At 45.3% G+C, this 19954-nt stretch overlaps 1 protein-coding gene across 1 annotated transcript in view; it reads right to left on the bottom strand.

Annotated features, from left to right (window-relative positions):
* Positions 1 to 19954, bottom strand: part of FARSB (phenylalanyl-tRNA synthetase subunit beta) — a 907972-nt gene that overhangs the window by 442340 nt on the left and 445678 nt on the right. Inside the window, exon 13 of the mRNA XM_044070366.1 lies at positions 10106 to 10186. Within this exon, the coding sequence (XP_043926301.1) occupies positions 10106 to 10186 (81 nt within the window). The remainder of the gene's footprint in view (positions 1 to 10105; positions 10187 to 19954) is intronic.

Genomic DNA, 19954 nt, shown 5'->3' with positions numbered 1-19954 from the left:
TGCAGTGGAGTTTTGCTGGAATCAGAGCTTTCTGGCATACAGAATTGAGTTCTGAATGAGTAAGACCAAAGTTTTGCTATCTGCCGGGTTCAGTTGGTAATGCACAACTGTTTTTGTCGTTTAGTGCTCAGTTTCTTACAGTATTTGATATTAGTGGCGCACAAGAGTTTTGTAAAATCAGGCCCTGGTTTTGTTATCTGCAGAGTTACCTGTTGTAATACATAATCACTCTGAGTACTCCTTGGCTGTTGCAGTATTTTGAACTGGATGTCTGGACTGCTACCATAGCCGGCGTTAGGCACCCACCAAACCCGCGGCCGGCCCCTAGTTATCTCCCCGCACACAAGGGCCCCCACTAACAATGTGCAGCCAACTTGCACACAAGCGGCCGTGGGTTTCTCATTCATCTTTGCCCGGTTCCGGTTCTCGCAGACTCGTAATTACAGCAGCATTGCAGAATTTGCGGGACCATTAAAACTGCCTTCCTGTAAGATGTGATGTCAGCTGAAAGCTGCACTCCATCAGGTCCACTTAAGTAAAGCAAGAACCTGACTGGTTGCAGCAACCAAAGTAAGTTGTAGGTTTTTTTTTTCTCTTCAAGGAAGTGGTTTTTGCAATACACTTCCTGTGTCAGTTGCCTTTAAAATGGCACATGTGTAGCAAGCATTCCTTTCTCTTGTTTTTCAAGAGAAAAGTTTGCTATGCTACTTGGATTTTTGGGAGATCTTTTACTGGATTACTGGTGGCGTGAGGAGGACAAGGACTTTAGAACATTCGGACAAGCCAGAGAGCTGCATTTTCAACTGCCCTTGTAAGGGCAATTTTTGAAAGCTCTGAAACATTGTCCTTTTAAGGACAAATTTAAAAATGCTGAAATGGTCTATGTGGTAGCAATCAGGGGGTCAATCTTTAATTTTGTTTGAGTACAGGATTAGTTGCAGCCTTCCACTAAAGAAAAAGGTAAGTTGCTGATTTTTTTTTAACTTATTTCTTTGGGAGGGGGGCACAGGGAGATGAGGATTGTAATATTTGTCCCCAGAATTCTTGGAGGATTGGGGAGTGGGGGGTTGTTTTAAATAGTTTCATTTTAGCTTTGTCCAGAATTCTTGTGCTAAGAGATAAAGGGGGGGTTCTTGTCTGTGATAATTAATGTCCAGATTGTAGTTTTTTACTCAGTTCTGCATAAGAATAGTCATATTTATTTATTTACTTTTGCTTTGTCCAGATTTATGCTGATAGGTTGGTAGTGACTAAGAAAATGCAGATGATGATTTAATGTAGACTAATGCAAATCCTGTTATTCTAGTATTTCTTCTTTAAGTTTGTGACATCAGTATTTACAACTATCTCTTGTGCTATGCCTTTTGGTCTATGATTTTCTGCTTTGTTCAGAATTGTTGTGCTGAGAGGTTGGGAGGGGAGTATGGGCTGTGAGAATGTTGTAGAATATCCTCATGTCTGCTTGGGATTTTCTGCTCTCTCTCATGAAAATTTTGAGTCCATGCAATGAAAGACCTGTTCTAGCATCTTTATAAGTTTATTAGTTAAGTGTTGAAATGCCTGATAGTATGCCTTTGCCCTGCCTTTTTTTTTTGCTTTGTCCAGAATTGTGTTGAAAGAATGTTACAGAATGCATAAATATAAATTTAATGCAAACCCTGTTCTACAAAATTTTCTGCATTTATAATAGCTATGTTTTAAACTATCCCCGATGTTCTGCCTTTGTTCTGCAATTATTTTTGGCTTTATCTAGTATTGTTGTGCTCAGAAGTTAGGAGGATGATAGGAGTTGTGAAAATGTCACATGGTGTTCTAATGTTTGGTATGTTTGGTCGGTTTCGCATAAAAAAAAAAAAAAAAAATTTTTGATTCAAGCAATGCATGCCACTGCAAAATCTGTTTATACTAGCATCTTTATTGGTTCATAAGCCAAGCGTTTTAAATCCCTAACATTATGCCTTTATCTTGCTCTTTTTTGTTTTATTTCTTTTTGCTTCATCCAGAATTACTGTGCTAAGAGGTTGTTGGTGGTGGGGGTAGGGGCACTGTGAAAGCTGTGGGACTGTGTTGCTTGATATTTGTGGTCTGTCCCTCAAAACAATTTGGTTTTCTAGCAAAACTTTGAGATTGAAGCAAAATAATACACCAAATTATGGGAAAATCCATTCAGTCATTTTTATAAGCATTTTTAAAGGTTTTCCCTGATGTTTAGCTTTTGTTTTATACTTCAGTGCTTTGTCTAGAGTTCTTGTGCTGAAGGGTTGCGGGTAGGGGCTGTGTGAATGTAGACAGTACAGGAATTACTGTAATGCACGCTGATGGAAAACTTGTTATATTATCTTTATAAGTTTAAAACAATGTTTAAAACAAAATGCTTAACACTACAGCTAACATATTTCTGCTCTGCAATTAATTTTGGCTTTATCTGGAATTATTATGCTGAAACATTGGGAGGTATGGGGCTGTGAGAATTCTGCAGAATGTACTGATGTTTTAATTCATACTAATGCATACTCTGTAATTCTAGTACCTTTGTAAGTTTATAATAGCAATGTTTAAAGCTATCTCTGATGTTATGCCTTTGTCCTGTGATTATTTTTGGCTTTGTCTAGAAATGAGCTGAAACATTAGGTGGGGTAGGGCCTGTGAGAATGATGTCCAATGTTGAGATGTTTACCTAGTATTTTTGGTCTGTTACCCTCAAAAAGATGTGGGTTCATGCAATGCATGCTACTGCAAAATCTGTTCTAACATCTTTATTAGCTGAAAAGCCCAGTTTTTTAAAGCCCTAATCTTATGTCTGTGTCTATATTACGTGATCGAACAGTGAAATGCTTGAACATGTAATAATCGACCCCTAAATGTTGAAACGCCATAATTCAAACGGCAAAAAAAAAATAAATAAAAACACCCAAACCATAAAAATGCTCTAAGAAGGGGGGCAAGCCCCCCTGCACCCCCCACCCCCTCTACTTAAATATACCAACTCCGAGATCGCATTACAGTGCAGACAATGGAAAACTTCCATGTCCGCACTGTACGGAGATCTCCACTGAACCGTTCGACATTCCGACAGTTCAACATTTTGGGGTCTATTATTACATGTTCGAACATTTCACTGTTCGATCATGTAATATAGACCCTTATGTCTTACGTGCTGAGAGGTTGGTGGTTGGGGGGTATGGGCTTTGAAACAGTTTCAGACCATGCTTGATATTGTAATCTGCCCCTCAGGGCAATTTGGTTTTCTAGAAAACTGAGAAAGGGAAGGGGGCATGGCCACACCTTACACCCTCCTAGGTAGGGCCCCCAAAATGACACTTGCTGGGGGCCCCCCAAAATGCTAACACCGGCCCTGACTGCTACAAATTATAATTTTGTAGATAGACTAGTCTGTGGAGTTACAGGAACAAACATGTCTGCTAATTCATATTCTGAAAGTCAAACCTAATGTGCCTAGAATGCACACTGCTTTGGGAACTCCCATCAACTGAACTGGCAGATAATTTACTTTCTTCAAGAACACCGTAAATTTACTAGATTATTAACTTCTACAGGAGCCCTCTCTCAAGCTCTAGCTCAAGAGTTTTTTTTTTATGTTTACATCATCAGCAACATAAGTTCTAGTACAAGAATCAGATGGAGGTCTTGTGCTATCGTATATTTTTGGCCTAGCATTTTATTTTTGACTACTTAGCTTTGTCTACAGTTTAATAGTGAGGTACTGTTAAACTTGTGCTTTATTATAAATTTTGTTTTAAGCGTAGTACCACTATGTTCGGACTTGCACAATGCAGTAGATATTTGTTGATAGCAATGTGTCCTTTTCTCCCTACTAATCTGCTTGTGCAGGTGTTTCAGCTTTATAGATGCCTACACATCATATAAACTGTGACGGACAACACAAGGTCTTCAAAAGGAACACTCAAGTGTATGCCTGTTGTGGGTTTTCAGCACCACTAGTAATATTCTGTGAAGAAACCATTGATCTCCCATTTCTGAATGATACCCACAGTTCCAGCATTCCATCAACAGACCCTGCTGAGGCCCCTCTTACGGTGATGTATACAATGCAAGGTCAATTTGCAACAATGCTGGGATTTCATACTTGTTGCAAGAAGCTGACCTTACATTTTTCACAGAAACCTGTCTCTGTGACAACTTGAGCCGTTTCTCGGTTCTCTGCCATTCTACTAAGTTTCTTGGTGATACAGTGCCCATGAGGGAGTAGGACCGGGGATGGGGTTGCCATTTGTGATGACTGTAACACAGGGAATGGCTTGGGAGACCAGTTCTTTTGAACATATGTTTGTTACAACAAAAGTACAGTTTTGTACCTACCATAAATATAGATGTTAGAGTGCTCATACAGCTGCAGTCATAACAGATGGGTTATCCTGCCGTCAGGCGGGTCCTCGGTCGGCCGAATTCCAAAGTCTAGGTCCGGCGTCGGTTGTCGTCACTTCTTCCCCGACGTCAGTGCGGCAGGGGTACAAAAGAGGCAGCCAACGCCATTTTCTTCAGTTTTTCTTGCCCCAGATGTCAGGTGCCCCCAGAAGGAAGGCAAACATAATGTTATACAAAGATGCAATGTTGATAAATCAAAAACAGTAGTTGCAAGCAAATACACCATAAAAGAATACCCCAAAAAGGTTGTATGAAAAGTGTTTGTCATAAGGCCTGTCCTAAGAGGGGATGGAGGGAGGGCAACCTGGACTGCAGCTGTATGAGCACTCTAACATCCACATTTATGGTAGGTACAAAACTGTACTATGTTCATCGTGCATACAGCTGCAGTCATAACAGATGGGTAGAATCCCAAAGCTAAGTAAGGGTGGTAGGCACTAAGTGGAACTAGGAGGGGCTAGGATGCCCTGCAGGACTGCTGTGGCAAAGCCCGCTCTAGATTTTGAGTATAGTGGGAGGTGATGGTGCTTGGAGAAAGTGTGCACTGAACTCCAGGTGGCTGCTTCCAAAATGTCCCTGGTAGGGACCCCCCTGAGGAAGGCTGCAGAGGTAGCTGTGGCTCTGGTGGAGTGGGATTTGATGCATGCAGGCACAGTTTTTCCATGAAATGAGTAACAAAAGCGTATGCAGTGGGCTATCCATTTTGAAATTGTCTGTTTGGAAATAGCCTTTCCTTGAGTACCTGCAGCATAGGACACAAAGAGTTGCTCAGATTTCCTGAATGGCTTTGTCCTGTCCAAGTAGTAACGAAGTTGTCTGTGAATGTCCAAGGAATGTAGTAGTCTTTCCCCTTTGTTTTGTGGATTAGGATAAAAGGTAGGTAAGTGGATAGTCTGATTCAAAGCTACACTGGATACTACCTTTGGCATAAAGGTAGGGTTGGTTCATAAGGAAACTCTGTCCTGATGGAAAATGATGAATGGTTGCACAGCCATGAGGGCCTGTAGCTCCGAAACCCTGCGAGCTGAGGTGATAGCCAGAAGAAAGGCGGTTTTCCATGACAAGTACTGTAACTCTGATGAAGAAGCTGGTTCGAAGGGAGGAAGGGTCAGCTTTTCCAATACGAAGTTGAGGTCCCAAGCAGGGACTGGTGGTTTCCTTGAGGGTTTTATATTCTTTGCCCCTCTGAGGAACTGCCTTAAGAGAGGATGAGAGAATAAAGGAGGATCTGTGTTGTATTGTGCAGAAATGGCTGAAGCGTGGGTCTTGATGGAGGAGAAGGAAAGTCCATTGTTTAACATCTCGGCTAGGTACTGTAAAATTTGAGGTATGTTTATTACAAAAGGATTCTGTCCCTTTTCTTGATTCCAGGCACAAAATCGTTTCCATTTAGCGGAGTAGGCCTTTCTAGTAGAAGGTCTTCTGGCCTCCAAGATGACATCCTGCACCTCCTTGGAGAGGAGAAACTGTTGGGAAATCAAGGAATTCTCCATGCAGCTAGATAGTTTTGAGATGGCTGTGAAGAGTTTTGTAGTTGTGCTGGGACAACAGAAGAGGGAATAGAGGCAGGATCCATGGTGGAGAATGTGTCAGGCTCTTCAGGAGTGGATACCAGTGTTGTCTTGGCCAGTCTGGAGCAATGAGAATCATTTTCAGCCTCTCTGCTCTGGCTTTTAATAGAACTTTGGGCAGCAGAAGAAGAGGCGGGAAGGCATAGACTGTCAATGTCGCCCAAATGAAGGAAAGTGCATCCACTTTCCAGGCCTGTGGATGATAGGTCCTTGAACAAAATGTTTTCAACTGGCAATCTCTGTGGGTAGCAAAGAGATCTATGTCTGGCTGTCCCCATGCCTGAGTTATATTTGTGAAAACTTGAGGAAGCAACTTCCATTCATGTGGATCTGTCATAATTCTGCTTAGGTTGTCTGCCAGTGTGTTCTCCTTCCCTGGCAGGAATTGTGCCTGTAGTTGAATTTGCAATTCCAGTGCTGTGTTCCATAGGGTCATGGCTTGCCTGCACAGGGGGTGTGAATGAGTTTCCCCCTGTTTGTTTATGTACCACATCACTGTGGTGTTGTCTGTCCTTATCAATAGCTGGCCTGGATGCAGTAGGTCTTTGAAGGTCATAATAGCCTTTTGTATGACTAGCATTTCCTTTTGGTTGATGTGAAAGTGCTTCTCTTTTCGGGTCCATTTTCCCTGAATGCACATCTGTCATGTGTGCTCCCCAGGCGTAGTCTGAGGCGTCTGTTGTGATGATTTGAGTTGCTTGAGGTACACAGAAAGGAAGACCTGTGTTTCTTTGGCAAGCTTGAGCCCACCACATAAATTCCTTTTGAAGGCATGGAATGAGTGGTATAATTGCTTCCAAGCTGTGGTTGTGTTGAGACCATAGGTTTTTTAGGTACCATTGAAGTTTCCTCATATGCAGCTTTGCACATGGGATTAGTAGGATGCAAGATGCCATGAATCCCAGAGCCTGCAGGACTTTCCTTGCAGTTAGCCTGGTGTAAGTTGCCATTTTCTGAAGTATTGAGACAGTTGCCCTTGCTTGTCTGGCGTGAGGTAGGCCATCTGGGTGGTTGTATCCAAGCTGGCACCCAGGAAAATTATTTGTTGAGAGGGTATTAGTTTTGATTTCTTTTTGTTGACTGTGTATCCCAGGAAGTTCAACAGTTTTATTACAAACGCCAGATGCTGCAGTAGTATGTCCTTGCTGTCCGCTTGGATCAGGCAGTTGTCCAGATATGGGTAGATTTGTATCCCTTGTAGTCTGCAGAAGGCGATTGCTGATGCCAGGCATTTCGTAAACACTCTGGGTGCAGTAGATAAGCCAAAGGGCAGTGCAGAGAATTGATAGTGCATTGAACTAGCTAGAAATCTGAGGTATCTTTTGCAGTTTTGTCTGATAGGGACATGCAGGTATGCCTCCTTGAGGTCCAAAGTCACGAGCCAAGCTTTCTTGCCCAGCATGGGAAAAAGTTGCTGTAGTGTCAACATTTTGAATTTCGGAACATCCAGGTACGTGTTTAGAGAAGAAAGGTCCAGAATGGGTCTCCAGGCTTTGTCCTTTCTGGGAACCAGAAAGAGTCTTGAGTAAAATCCTTGTCCTTGCTCCTGTGGTGGTACCTTTTGAATAGCTCATGTCCATGAGTGCTGTAATTTGCTTTTGAGCCTCTGCCCATTGATTTGGTGGCAGATTTGGCATTCCTTTTAACCTTGGCAGAGTGTGAAAGTGGAACCTGTAACCTTAAGATACAACGTTGAGAACCCATTTGTCTTTGGTGATGAAATGCCAATTGTGATAGAAAAGTGCCAGTCTTCCTCCTAAGGGTGCTGCCAAGAGAGAGCTGTTTGGCAGCTGTAGTGGGAAGTCATTGAGGCTGCTTTTTACAAGGTTGAGGCCTGTCTTCCCCTTCTTTCTGGCCTGGTGTACCCCATTGTCGAGGCCTGTAAGGGCCTTGTGCCTGACCTCTACCTCTTGGACGTATATATCTGCCCCATTTGAGGTCTGTCTGTGACTGGAAAGGACCACTTCTTTGTTGGCCAATTTCTGCTAAAATGAGGAGGCTGAACCTGTAAGAAATCTTTCACCATTTGCATAGATTTTGCCTTATCCTCCATCTTCTTTAATACCTCCTCTGCCTTAACACCAAACAACACATCCCGCTGCAAAGGTGCATCCAATAATTTGGCCTCAACATGATCTGGTAACGTATGTTCTTTTAACCAAGCATGCCTTCTAATGACAGAACCTGTAACTGCTGCTCTACAGGAGGCCTCTAAGGAATCAAACCCACATTGCAAAGCATGTTTTCCCACTTGATCAGCTGCATGCAATAAATCCTGCATTTCTTTAAAATTAGGAGGATCTGATTCTGGAAGCATCTTTTGTTTCAACTGAGACATCAAAAATTGCTGATATTTTAGCATGTCAAACTGGCAATTCAAGGCTCTCATTGCTAGAGTTGCAGACGTATATACTTTCTTTCCCCATCTGTCTAATGCTCTGGAATCTCTGTCAGAGGGAACTGGGTTTTTTTGCTGATGATGCCTTAATCCCTTTGGGTCCCTGAGAAATAGTTTCAGGGTCAGCAACAGGGCTTTTGTACAGAAATTTGTTAGAGTCAGGGACTCTGTAGTATCTATCTGGTTTAACTGGGGCTGGGGGTAAGGAGTCAAGGTTTAAGCTGGATTCAGTGTACACATCATCCACAATATCCAACACTGGTGGAATAGCAAGGGGTCTGTGTTGAGGCAATAAAAGGAAGTCTCTGAGCCTTTTTTTGGATTCTGAGTAATCCTGGCCTTCCCAATGGAAATGCTCCCTCATGGTATGCAAGGTCTCCCCAAAGGAGTAGTCCTCAGCTGGAGAGGCTGATGGAATTGATTCCTCAGCATCAGAAACCTCATAAGGGGGTAAAGAGTATCCTAGGTCTGAGGATGAATCTGAGGAAATGGACACCTGGTCAGAAGATTCATAGTCTGCATCCTGTCTGGGCCTTTTATCAGGAGGGGAATGGGACCCCCTGATCAGGGTGATTAGGTCTTCGGCCATTTTTAGCATTTGTTTCTTAGGCATGGAAGCCTGTCCTGGAGAATGCTGTGTCTGTTTCTTTGTTTTTAAGGGGGCTAAGACAAAGCAGAGGGTTTAATGGTTAATTGGGTAGGTCTGAAAACAACCTCTGAAGCTGTGGATTGCACAGCTACTTTGGTTCCCTCTGAAGGGTTAGTTTCAGTAAGCTGAAAACCTAGAGGGTCCGAAGGCCCAGCCAGCTCCACGTGGTAGTCGGAGGCGGTCTTTGGTTCTGTGGAAGCGGTCGTCAGGGGCTGCGTAGGCGCCTCGCTGAAAACCGGAGAACCGGTGACCGGCCTAGAAGAGGCCTCGTCATCAGTTTTGGGCCTCGGATGCCTGTCCTTGTCCTTTTTATGTATTGCGGTCGTTGGAAGTTCCAACGGCATGGTATAATTGAATTTTCTGCCAAAATAATGTCGGGCAAAATCAAACCGACGTTTAATAGTGCGCTTGTTAAACCTAGCACAAAACCGACAACCAGTGACGTTGTGGTCTGGGCCTAGGCATGGAATACAATAGAAGTGGAAATCCTTATGAGGTATTTGCTTCCCACAAGAAATACAGTTATTAACTTTTACTGACATCGGTCTGAAGCAAGAAAAAGTTTCCCCAATGGGGTACTTAGCTTTGTAGAAGACTTCAGTTCTGGATTCGGAAATAAAATCTCAGGAGTCGGCCGACCGGCACTTGCGAACTGCTTCTGCTTCGGGCACCGCGCGGCAAGAAAGACTGAAGAAAATGGCGTCGGCTGCATCTTATATACCCCTGTCGCACTGATGTCAGGGAGGAGGTGACAGCAACCGATGCCGGACCAAGACTTTGGAACTCAGGCCGACTGGGGAACCGCCTGATGGCAGGATAACCCAAGTGTAATGACTGCAGCAGTGTAACACGATGAACATCTATCATATTTCGCTGCACAAAATTTGCTAATTTTTTTTTAAATGTATGTCTAACTATCCACACTTGCCTCAGCAGATTACTATGCTATACCGCATAAAGGCAATTGATGCAGTCAGGAACTAAATAGTCTACTTTGAAAAAAAAAAAATGACCATTCTGAAGCATCAGTAAAGCAGTGAAACTATTACATGTACTACAAAGATGCAGTCGAATACTCACCAAGGCAAAGGTAAGAGCCTCTGTAAATCCAGCAGCAGCCAGATCTTGTCTCAGTAGTTCTGTCAGTTTGCTTAGAGAAAACTGGTAGACGAAAATGAACAACAGTTTACATAATGTCACGTAGATACTAAAAAAAAGCTGCACAATACAAATGCAAACAAATATGACATATAGTAGCATTTACAGATCACATAAATATTACATAACACTTCATAAATAAGAAAATCAAATAAAAAAAGAAGTTATGTACTCACCATAAAGTACAGTTTTGTACCTAACATAAATGTAGATGTTCGAGTGGTTATGCTGCTGCAGTCATCACACTTGGGTTATCTGCCGTCAGGCAGTCCCGCAGTCGGCCTGAATTCCAAAGCCTTGGTCCGGCGTCGGTTGTCATCGCTTCTTCCCTGACGTCAGAGCGGCAGGGGTATAAAAGAGGCAGCCGACGCCGTTTTCTTCAGTTTTTCTTGCCCCAGATGTCAGGTGCCCCCAAACTAAGAAGGCAAAATAAGAAGCTTGCAAAACATACCTTAGTGCAAAACAATGGTACCAGTTGTAAGCAAATACACAATATAGACATACATTCCAAAGGGTGAAGTACATGGAGGTATAAGAGAAAGCCTTGTTAGAAAGAGGGGATGGAGGGAGGGGTAACATGGACTGCAGCAGCATAACCACTCGAACATCTACATTTATGGTAGGTACAAAACTGTACTATGTTCATCGTGCTATGCTGCTGCAGTCATCACACTTGGGTAGAATCCCAAAGCTATGGTCGGGTGGTAGGAGCTAAACTGGGTTAGGTGCAGCTAAGATGCCCTGCAGAACTGCAGTGGCAAACCCAGCTCTGGTTTTTGAGTACAGAGGAAGGTGGTAATGCTTGGTGAAGGTGTGCACTGAACTCCAGTTAGCTGCCTCCAGAATGTCCTTTGTTGGGACTCCTCGGAGGAAGGCTGCTGAGGTTGCTGTAGCCCTGGTAGAGTGAGACCTAAAACTAGCAGGCACTGTTTTCCCGTGGTGTGAGTAGCAAAAGCGGATGCAATGTGCTATCCATTTGGAGATGGTCTGCTTTGAAATAGCCTTTCCTTCTGAGCCTGGTGCATAGGATACAAGGAGTTGGTCAGTTTTTCTGAAGGCCTTTATCCTGCCCAAATAGTAATGTAGCTGTCTGTGAATATCCAAAGAGTGAAGGAGTCTTTTTCCTTTATTCTGTGGGTTTGGATAAAAGATGGGCAAGTGTATGGTCTGACTGAGAGCCACACTGGATACTACCTTTGGCATGAAAGAAGGGTTGGTCCATAAAGATACTCTGTCCTGATGGAAAATGATGAAAGGTTCCACTGCCATAAGTGCCTGCAGTTCTGAGATTCTGCGTGCTGAGGTGATAGCTAGCAGCAGGGCTGTCTTCCATGACAAGTATTGAAGCTCTGCTGAAAAGGCTGGTTCGAAAGGAGGAAGTGTTAACTTTTCCAGAACAAAATTTAGATCCCAAGTTGGAGTAGGTGGTTTTCTGGGGGGGGTCTTATATTTTTTGCCCCTCTGAGAAACTGCCTTAGCAAAGGATGAGAGAAAATGGGAGGAGCCATATCATATTGAGCTGAAATGGCTGAAGCATGGATCTTTATGGAAGAGAAAGAAAGGTCTTTGTGTAGCAGCTCAGTTAGATATTGGAGTATGTGCGGAATATTTGGGATACCAGGATTTAGGCTTCTGGCCTGGTTCCATACACAAAATCTTTTCCATTTGTCTGAGTAAGTTTTTCTGGTGCTGGGCCTCCTGGCCTCCAAAATGACATTCTGGACGTCCTTTGAGAGAAGTGTTGTTTGATAATTTAAGGTATTTTCCATGCAGCTAGATTTAAGGTCCTTAGCTGACTGTGAAGTATCTGAGAGTTCTGTTGGGTTAACAGCAGAGGGAATTGAGGTAAGATCCATGGAAGGCTGTGAGACAAGTTTCGTAGTAGTGGGTACCAGTGTTGACGTGGCCAGTCCGGGGCAATGAGAATCATCTGTGGTCTCTCCGATCTGGTTTTCAGTAATACCTGGGAGAGTAGAGGCAGAGGTGGGAAGGCGCAGACTGACAATGCTGTCCAACTGAATGATAGGGCATCCACTTTCCAGGCCAGGGGATGGGAAGTCCTTGTGCAAAATTTTTTGTAGCTGGCAGTTGTTGGCTGAGGCAAACAGATCTATGTCTGACAGACCCCACCTTTGAGTTATCATTGAGAATACTTGTGGGTGTAGTCTCCACTCGTGAGAGTCTGTCAAATTTCTGCTTAATTTGTCTGCCAAAATGTTTTCTTTTCCTGGCAGGAATTGTGCTTGCAGTTGAATTTGGTAAGTTAATGCTGTGTTCCACAAGTCCATTGCCTGTCTGCATAGTGGGTAGGAGTGCGTCCCTCCTTGTTTGTTTATGTACCACATAACTGTGGTGTTGTCCGTCCTTATTAGAAGTTGTCTTGGATGCAAAAGGTCCTTGAAGGCTGTTAGTGCATTTTTTACAGCTAGCATCTCCTTTTGATTAATGTATAGCTGCCTTTGGTTTGCAGACCATTTGCCCTGTATGCATTGTCCTGCCATGTGTGCACCCCAGGCGTAGTCTGATGAATCTGTTGTCAAGGTTTGGTTTGGTGGAGGTGAGACAAAAGGAAGGCCCTTGTTTGCTTGGCATGCTTGAGCCCACCATAGAATCTCTTTTTGAAGGCAGGGAATGAGAGTTATAGTTGCTTCGAGGCTGTGTCTGTGCTGGGACCATACACTTTTTAGGTACCATTGTAGTTTTCTCATATGTAGCCTTGCATATGCAATTAGTTGAATGCAGGATGCCATGTACCCCAATGCCTGCAGGAATTTCCTTGCAGTGAGCCGGGTAGAAGTTGCCATGTTTTTGAAGTACTGAGACAGTTGTTTTTGCTTGTCTGGTGTGAGGTAAGCCATCTGGGCCGTTGTATTGGCACCCAGGAAAATTATTTCTTGTGGGGGTATTAGTTTTGACTTCTTTTTGTTTACTGTGTACCCTAGGCAATTTAGCAACTTTGTCACAATTGCCAGATGTTGTAGTAGGATGTCTTTGCTGTCCGCTTGGATCAGGCAGTCATCCAGATATGGATAAATTTGTATTCCTCGCTGTCTGCAGTATGCAATTACTGATGCCAGGCATTTCGTGAATACTCTGGGCACAGTAGATAAGCCAAAGGGCAATGCAGAGAATTGACAATGCGTTGTGCCTGCCAAAAATCTGAGGTATCTTCTGCAATCTTGTCTGATAAAGACATGCAGGTATGCCTCTTGGAGGTCCAACGTTACCATTCAAGACTCCTTGCCCAGCATGGGAAGAAGCTGCTGTAGTGTGAGCATTTTGAATTTGGGAATGTCCAGGTACGTGTTTAGAATTGAAAGGTCTAAGATGGGTCTCCAGGCTTTGTCCTTTCTTGGTACTAGAAATGGTCTTGAGTAAAATCCTTGACCTTGCTCTTTTGCAGGTACCTTTTGAATTGCTTTCATGTTCATGAGAGCTGAAATTTGTTTTTGTGCCTCTGCCCATTGGTTTGTTGGCAGATTTGGCATGCCTCTCATCCGTGGTAAAGTGTGAAAATGAAATCTGTAGCCTCGGGTAATAATATCCAGAACCCATTTGCCCTTTGTTATGATGTGCCAGTTTTGTGGGAAAAGAGCCAGTTTTCCTCCTAGAGGTGCTACCTGGGCAATTATGTTTGGCAGGCGAAGAGGAAAGTCATTGAGTTTGTTTTCTGAAGGGTTGAGATCTGCCCCCCCCCCCCTTTGAGTTGTTGTTTGCCATTGTCTAGGCCTGAAGGTACCCTGTGCCTGGCCTCTGCCCCTAGAGCGTCTGTACCTGCCCCTTTGGGGTCTGTCTGAAGCAGGAAAGGACCAGTTTTTTGATGGCCAGTTTCTGTTGAAGCGAGGAGGTTGTACCTGTCAAAAATCCTTAACTGTTTGCATTGATTTTGCCTTTTCTTCCATCTTCTTTAAAACTTCCTCTGCTTTGACACCAAACAATGCATCCTTTTGCAGTGGAGCATCCAGTAACTTTGCTTTGACATGTTCTGATAAGGTCTGCTCTTTTAGCCAAGCATGTCTACGTATTACAGACCCTGTGACTGCTGCTCTACATGAGGCCTCCAAAGAATCAAAACCACACTGCAAGGCATGCTTTCCCACTTATTCTGCTGCATGCAACAAATCTTGCATCCCTTTGAAATCTAGTTGATTTGTTTGAGGGATCATTTTCTGTTTTAACCGAGTAAGCAAGTACTGCTGATATTTAATCATGTGGAATTGGCAGTTTAATGCCCTCATGGCCAAAGTGGCAGAGGTATACACTCCCCCCCATCTTTCTAATGCCCTGTAATCTCTTTCCGCAGGTAGTGGATTCTTAGCAGTAGAGGCCTTAACCCCTTTGGGACCCTGGGAAATGGTTTCTGGGTCTGCAGCAGGGCTTTTATATAAAAACTTATGAGAGTCAGGGACTCGATAGTATCTGTCAGGTTTAGGTGGTGCTGGAGGTAAGGAATCTGGATTTAGACTGGATTCAGTGTAGACATCATCCAGAATGTCCAAAACAGGTGGAATGGCTAGGGGTCTATGCTGAGGCAAAAGAAGAAACTCACGGAGTCTTTTCTTGGAGTCAGAGTAATCTTGTCCTTCCCAGTGGAAATGCTCTCTCATGGTGTGCAGGGTTTCCCCAAAAGAGAAGTCTTCAGGGGGGAAACAGAGGGAATAGACTCCTCAGCATCTGAGTCTTCATAGAGAGGGAAGGGGTAATCCTGTTCCTCAGAGTCTGCTGAGGAAATGGATTCCTGGTCAGAAGGAGGTAAATCTTCCTCCAGTCTAGGCCTTTTGTCAGGAGGAGGCTGGGAACTTCTGATAAGGGTAATCAGGTCCTCCGCCATTTTGAGCATCTGTTTTTTAGGCATAGGGGCCTGTATGGGAGTCTGTGGACTCGGTTTCTTAACCTTTGGGAGCTTAACGTATGACTTAACGGAAAGAGTCGTCGGTTTAAAAACGCCTTCTGAAACCGAAGACCTGTCCATAGTCTCCAGGTCGCCACCAGGGCTGGCGTCCGCGAGTTGAGGGGGAACCGGCTCCAGTGGCCCGGTAGATTCTGACTGAGAGGTAGTAGTATTTTCTAAATCTGCGGTAGTCAGGGGCTGAGTAGGTGCCTCACTGAGTACCGAAGATCTGGCGGCAGGCCTAACCGAGACCTCGGTGGTCTAGGCTGCCGGTCTTTGTCCTTGCGTTTTTTAAACATAGCGGTAGTTGGAGGTTCCGACGACATAATGTAGTTGAATTTTCTGCCAAAATAATGTCGGGTGGTATCAGCCCAATGCTTAATAGTGCGTTTATTGAACCTAGCGCAAAACCGACAACCAGAAACGTTGTGGTCTGGGCCTAGGCAAGGAATACAATAAGAATGAAAATCCTTATGAGGTATTTGCTTCCCACAAGAAATACAATTATTAACTTTGTCTGACAGCGGTCTGAGGCAAGAAAAGTTTCCCCAACGGGGTACTTAGCTTTATAGAAGACTTCGGCTGAAATTCTGTTTGAAAATCTCAGGAGCTGGCCGACCGACACTTGCGAACTGCTTCTGCTTCGGGCACCGCGCGGCAAGAAAGACAGAAGAAAATGGCGTCGGCTGCCTCTTTTATACCCCTGCCGCTCTGACGTCATGGAAGAAGCGACGACAACCGACGCCAGACCAAGGCTTTGGAATTCAGGCTGACTGCGGGACCGCCTGACGGCAGATAACCCAAGTGTGATGACTGCAGCAGCATAGCACGATGAACATCGTTCCATCTGAGTAGGTACTTCATTTGTCTGCAACCTGTGGGTGTCTGATCCGATCTCGGAGCCAAGCCGGCAGCTTTACTAGCTAAAAGATCCGAGCTCCTAGCTCCTCCCCTTACCCATAACCCCCTGCTACATACTCCTTTTCCTCAGATCAAGTTTGCCTAAACTAGCAACCAAGACTCTCGACCAATTACCATAACCTACTGCCTAACTGCATGAACCAATGTCATTCATAGTCAGGAAGCACGATACTGGATAGGGGGCATGGAGGGGGGGGGGGTCGGTTGCAGACAAATGAAGTACCTACTCAGATGGAACGTTATGGTGAGTGCATAACTTCTTTATCTGAAGTAGTTACTTCATTTGTTCTGCAACCTGTGGGACAGAGTCCCCAGCTACCTAATAAAAACCCTGGGAGGTCCTCAAGGAAGGATAATACAGAGCACCGCAGAGCCAAAGGAAGCCCTACTCCTGGATATCATATCCAACTTATAATGAGAAATGAATGTATGAGAAGAGGACCAAGTAGCTGCTGAACATATATCATCCAGAGGAACTCTGGACCAAAACACTGCATAAGTAGCTATGGAACGAGTTGAATGGGCATGGACTCCGGAAGGAGCAGGTTTCCCCTGAGGCTAAGTAAGCATGGATGATGCATTGCGAAATCCAGTTTGCTAAAGTAACTTTGGTAATAGCCTTTCCTAAAGAAGGTCTGGCAAAGGACACAAACAACTGATCAGACTTACGAGTAGCCTTCGTTCTGTCCAAGTAAAAGCGCAGTTGTCTATGTACGTCCAATTTGTGTAATTTATATTCCCCTTTGTTCTGGAAGTTGGGAAAACATACTGGTAAATTAATCGACTGATTAATATTTGATTCAGAGGCCACTTTGGGCAGAAAGGAGGGGTTAGTCCTGAGAGACACTCTATCCTTATGAAAAATTAGATAAGGGGGTCTCATGCAAAGCACTTGAAGTTCTGAGACTCTCCTGGCTGACGTAATAGTGATCAGAAAGGCTGTTTTCCAGGATAAAAATTTTAATTGAACCGAGGCGGCCGGTTTGAAGGGCGGACTCGTTAATGCCTGCAGAACCAATGTCAGGTCCCACGGTGGAACCGCAGTCTTAACTGGTGGCTTCAGCAGAAAAATTCCTTTCAAAAACGTTTTGCATATTTTAGCTGAAGCTAACGATTCCAGCCCATTCTCCTATGTGAAAATGAGAGATGGCTGACAACTGTACTTTAACTGTAGATGCACTGGCTCCTTGATGAAAAATATGCGACAAGAATTCAAAAACAGTTGGGATAGGGACGGTAAAGGGATCCAAACCCTTGTCTGTAGCCCAGATAGAAAAAACGCTTCCACTTACTACTGTAAATTTTTCTGGTAGTAGGTTTATGCGCTGCTACCAGAATGTCTTTCACTGGTGAGGAGATACCAGGAGTCCTTGCCATCAGTGGAACTGGATCAAACAAGCCGCGAGCTTGAGGTTTTCCAGGTTTGGGGGTTGCAATCCCGCAGGATGCGAAATCAGATCCGGGATGGGATCCAAGATCCAAGGAGGAACTACACTGTGAGACCGCAGATAAGGGAACCAGATCTGGCGAGGCCAGAATGGGGCTATATGAGGATAACTTTGCTCCCCAACCTTCGGGCTTTCTGTAGGAATTTCATCATGAGAGGAAGAGGGGGGTAAGCATAGAGGAGACTGGGTGGCCAAGCATGAACCAGAGCGTCTCTGGGGCTCTCCCCTGGTGGGGGAATTAGAGCGAAAAACTTGCTGCACTTCGTGTTTGATGGAGAAGCAAAAAGATCGCAGCAAGGTAGACCCCACTTGAGGAAAATCTGTTTCGCTACTGACGGGTTCAGAGATCACTTGTAAGGTGTGAGGATCAAGCAACTCAGCTTGTCCGCAAGAACGTTGGACCATCCTGGAATGTGTGTTGCTATCACAAAACGGTTGGTGGATATCGCCCATTCCCAAACTCTCATGGCCTCCCAACAAAGGGGATAAGATCTGGTTCCTCCCTGTTTATGTACCAGACTACCGCCATATTGTCTGTCTGTATTGCAATAGTCCCCAAGGGAAGAAAGTCGTGAAGAGCTTGCAACGCTAAAAGCACCGCCCTCATCTCTAGGACACTGATATGCAGAGCGGTCTCCAAGGGAGTCCACGTGCCATGGATGGTTCTGCCCATAGCATGCCCCCCCCCACCCGAGGCGAGAAGCGTCCGTGGTTAACGTGGCTTGGGGTTGAGGCATCACGAAGGGTCTCCCTTCCCACAGCTCCCGTGAGCGAAGCCACCAGAGGAGTGAGTCCCTGCAAACCTTGCTCAGGGGAATAGGAGTGTCTAGGGAGTGTAGCAACAGAGTCCATTGGACTTGAAGGGTCCACTGAAGAATCCTCATTCGCAGATGTGCGTGCAGGGAAAGACTGATTGCTGCCGCCATAGAGCCCAGCGCTCTCAGGACAAATTCTGCCGATGGGGCTGGGAACTGAAGAAGTGCGATAACATGATGTGACAAACTGCTCAATCTGTCTGATGTTAAAAGGGCCTGAGAGAGGTGAGTATCTATTTTGGCCCCTATGAATTCCAGAACCTGTACAGGACGAAGGAAGGATTTTTGGAGGTTTACTGAAATGCCCAGACGCTGGGCAAGAGTGAGAGAATAGTCTCTGGCAGAACAAAGCTGATGCCTGTTGGAGGCGGTGAGGAGCCAGTCGTCCAGGTACGGAAAGACCTGAATGTCCTGAGTCTCAGGTGGGCTGCAACAACTGCCATGACCTTGGTGAACACCCTGGTGGCTGTGGTGAGGCCAAACGGAAGAACCCTGAACTGATAATGACCGGCTCCCAGCCGAAAGCGGAGAAACCTCCTGGATCATCTGTCCATAAGAATATGGTAGTACGCATCCTGGAGGTCTATGGAGCACATCCAGTTGTTCTCCCGAAGAAGGGGGAGAATTAATTGCAGAGTGACCATCCGGAACTTTTCTTTGGGAATGAACAGGTTCAGCGAAGAAAGGTCTAGAATTGGTCTTAAGTCCCCAGTCTTTTTTGGCACTAAAAAGAACCTGGAGTAATTGCCCAATCCAAACTGGTCTGGGGGGACGTGCTGGATGGCTCTTTTTTCTAGCAGCTTCGAAACCTCCGAAGCTGCCGCCTCCCTTTGATCGGGTGGGACATTGGGGAGGCGCTTCTTAGGAGGGGGAAGACTTAGAAAGGGAATGGTGTAACCTCTGGATATGATTCGGAGCACCCACCGATCCGTCGTAATGGACTCCCAATTTTGGAGGTGCTCCGACAGACGCCCCCTGACTGCCTCCAGAGAGGGACAGTCAGGTAAGCCCTCAGGGCTGTTGCGCAGGCCTGTCCGAGAACGGTTCTCTAGACCCGAAATTACACGGCCCCCCTCTGCCTCTGGGCCGGCGTCCAACTTGTCGTCCTCTGCTTCTGAAGGACGAGGGGTCCGAAGCTGGACGGGACTGCTGAGACTTCCGGAACCGCATCTTCTTTTGTCCCCTCTGATTCCTAGAGAAGGATAGTTGGGGATTAGAGAAGCGGACTCCGATGGCAGACAGTGTCTTCCCGTCCTTTTCACTTTGGACCAGCGTCTCATGGACAATCTTGCCAAAGAGCGAAGAGCCGTCAAAGGGTGCGTCCGCGAAGGATGCCTTGAAGGGTTCCGCAAAATTGCAAAGGCGGAGCCAGGCGTGATGCCGCAAGGCGACCCCTGATCCACTAGCTCTAGCGGCTCCCTCCGTGGCATGGGAGAGTAGCCGCATAGAAGTGTTAGAAATAGATTTCAGAGTGGCCATGCGAGTCGAGAAAGTCCTCTTATCCTCGGCCGTCATGGACTCCGGGGGAGCCCCAGCGTATTCCTTTATTAAGTCTCGCTGGAGTCTGATGACGTGCTCCATGTAGTTCAGCACCCTTATAGAGAAGGTGGCTGAAGCAAACATCCGCTTTCCAATGCGGTCCAATGTCTAAGATTCCTTATCCGGAGGATGGACCGAGGAACTCTCCTGTGCTAGT

The sequence above is a fragment of the Protopterus annectens genome, chromosome 4.part1 (genome assembly GCF_019279795.1).
Source record: "Protopterus annectens isolate FY-2018-M chromosome 4.part1, PAN1.0, whole genome shotgun sequence".
Taxonomy (NCBI): domain Eukaryota; kingdom Metazoa; phylum Chordata; order Ceratodontiformes; family Protopteridae; genus Protopterus; species Protopterus annectens.
Note: the sequence above shows the minus strand (reverse complement) of the source record. Positions and strands in the feature narration are given on the sequence as shown.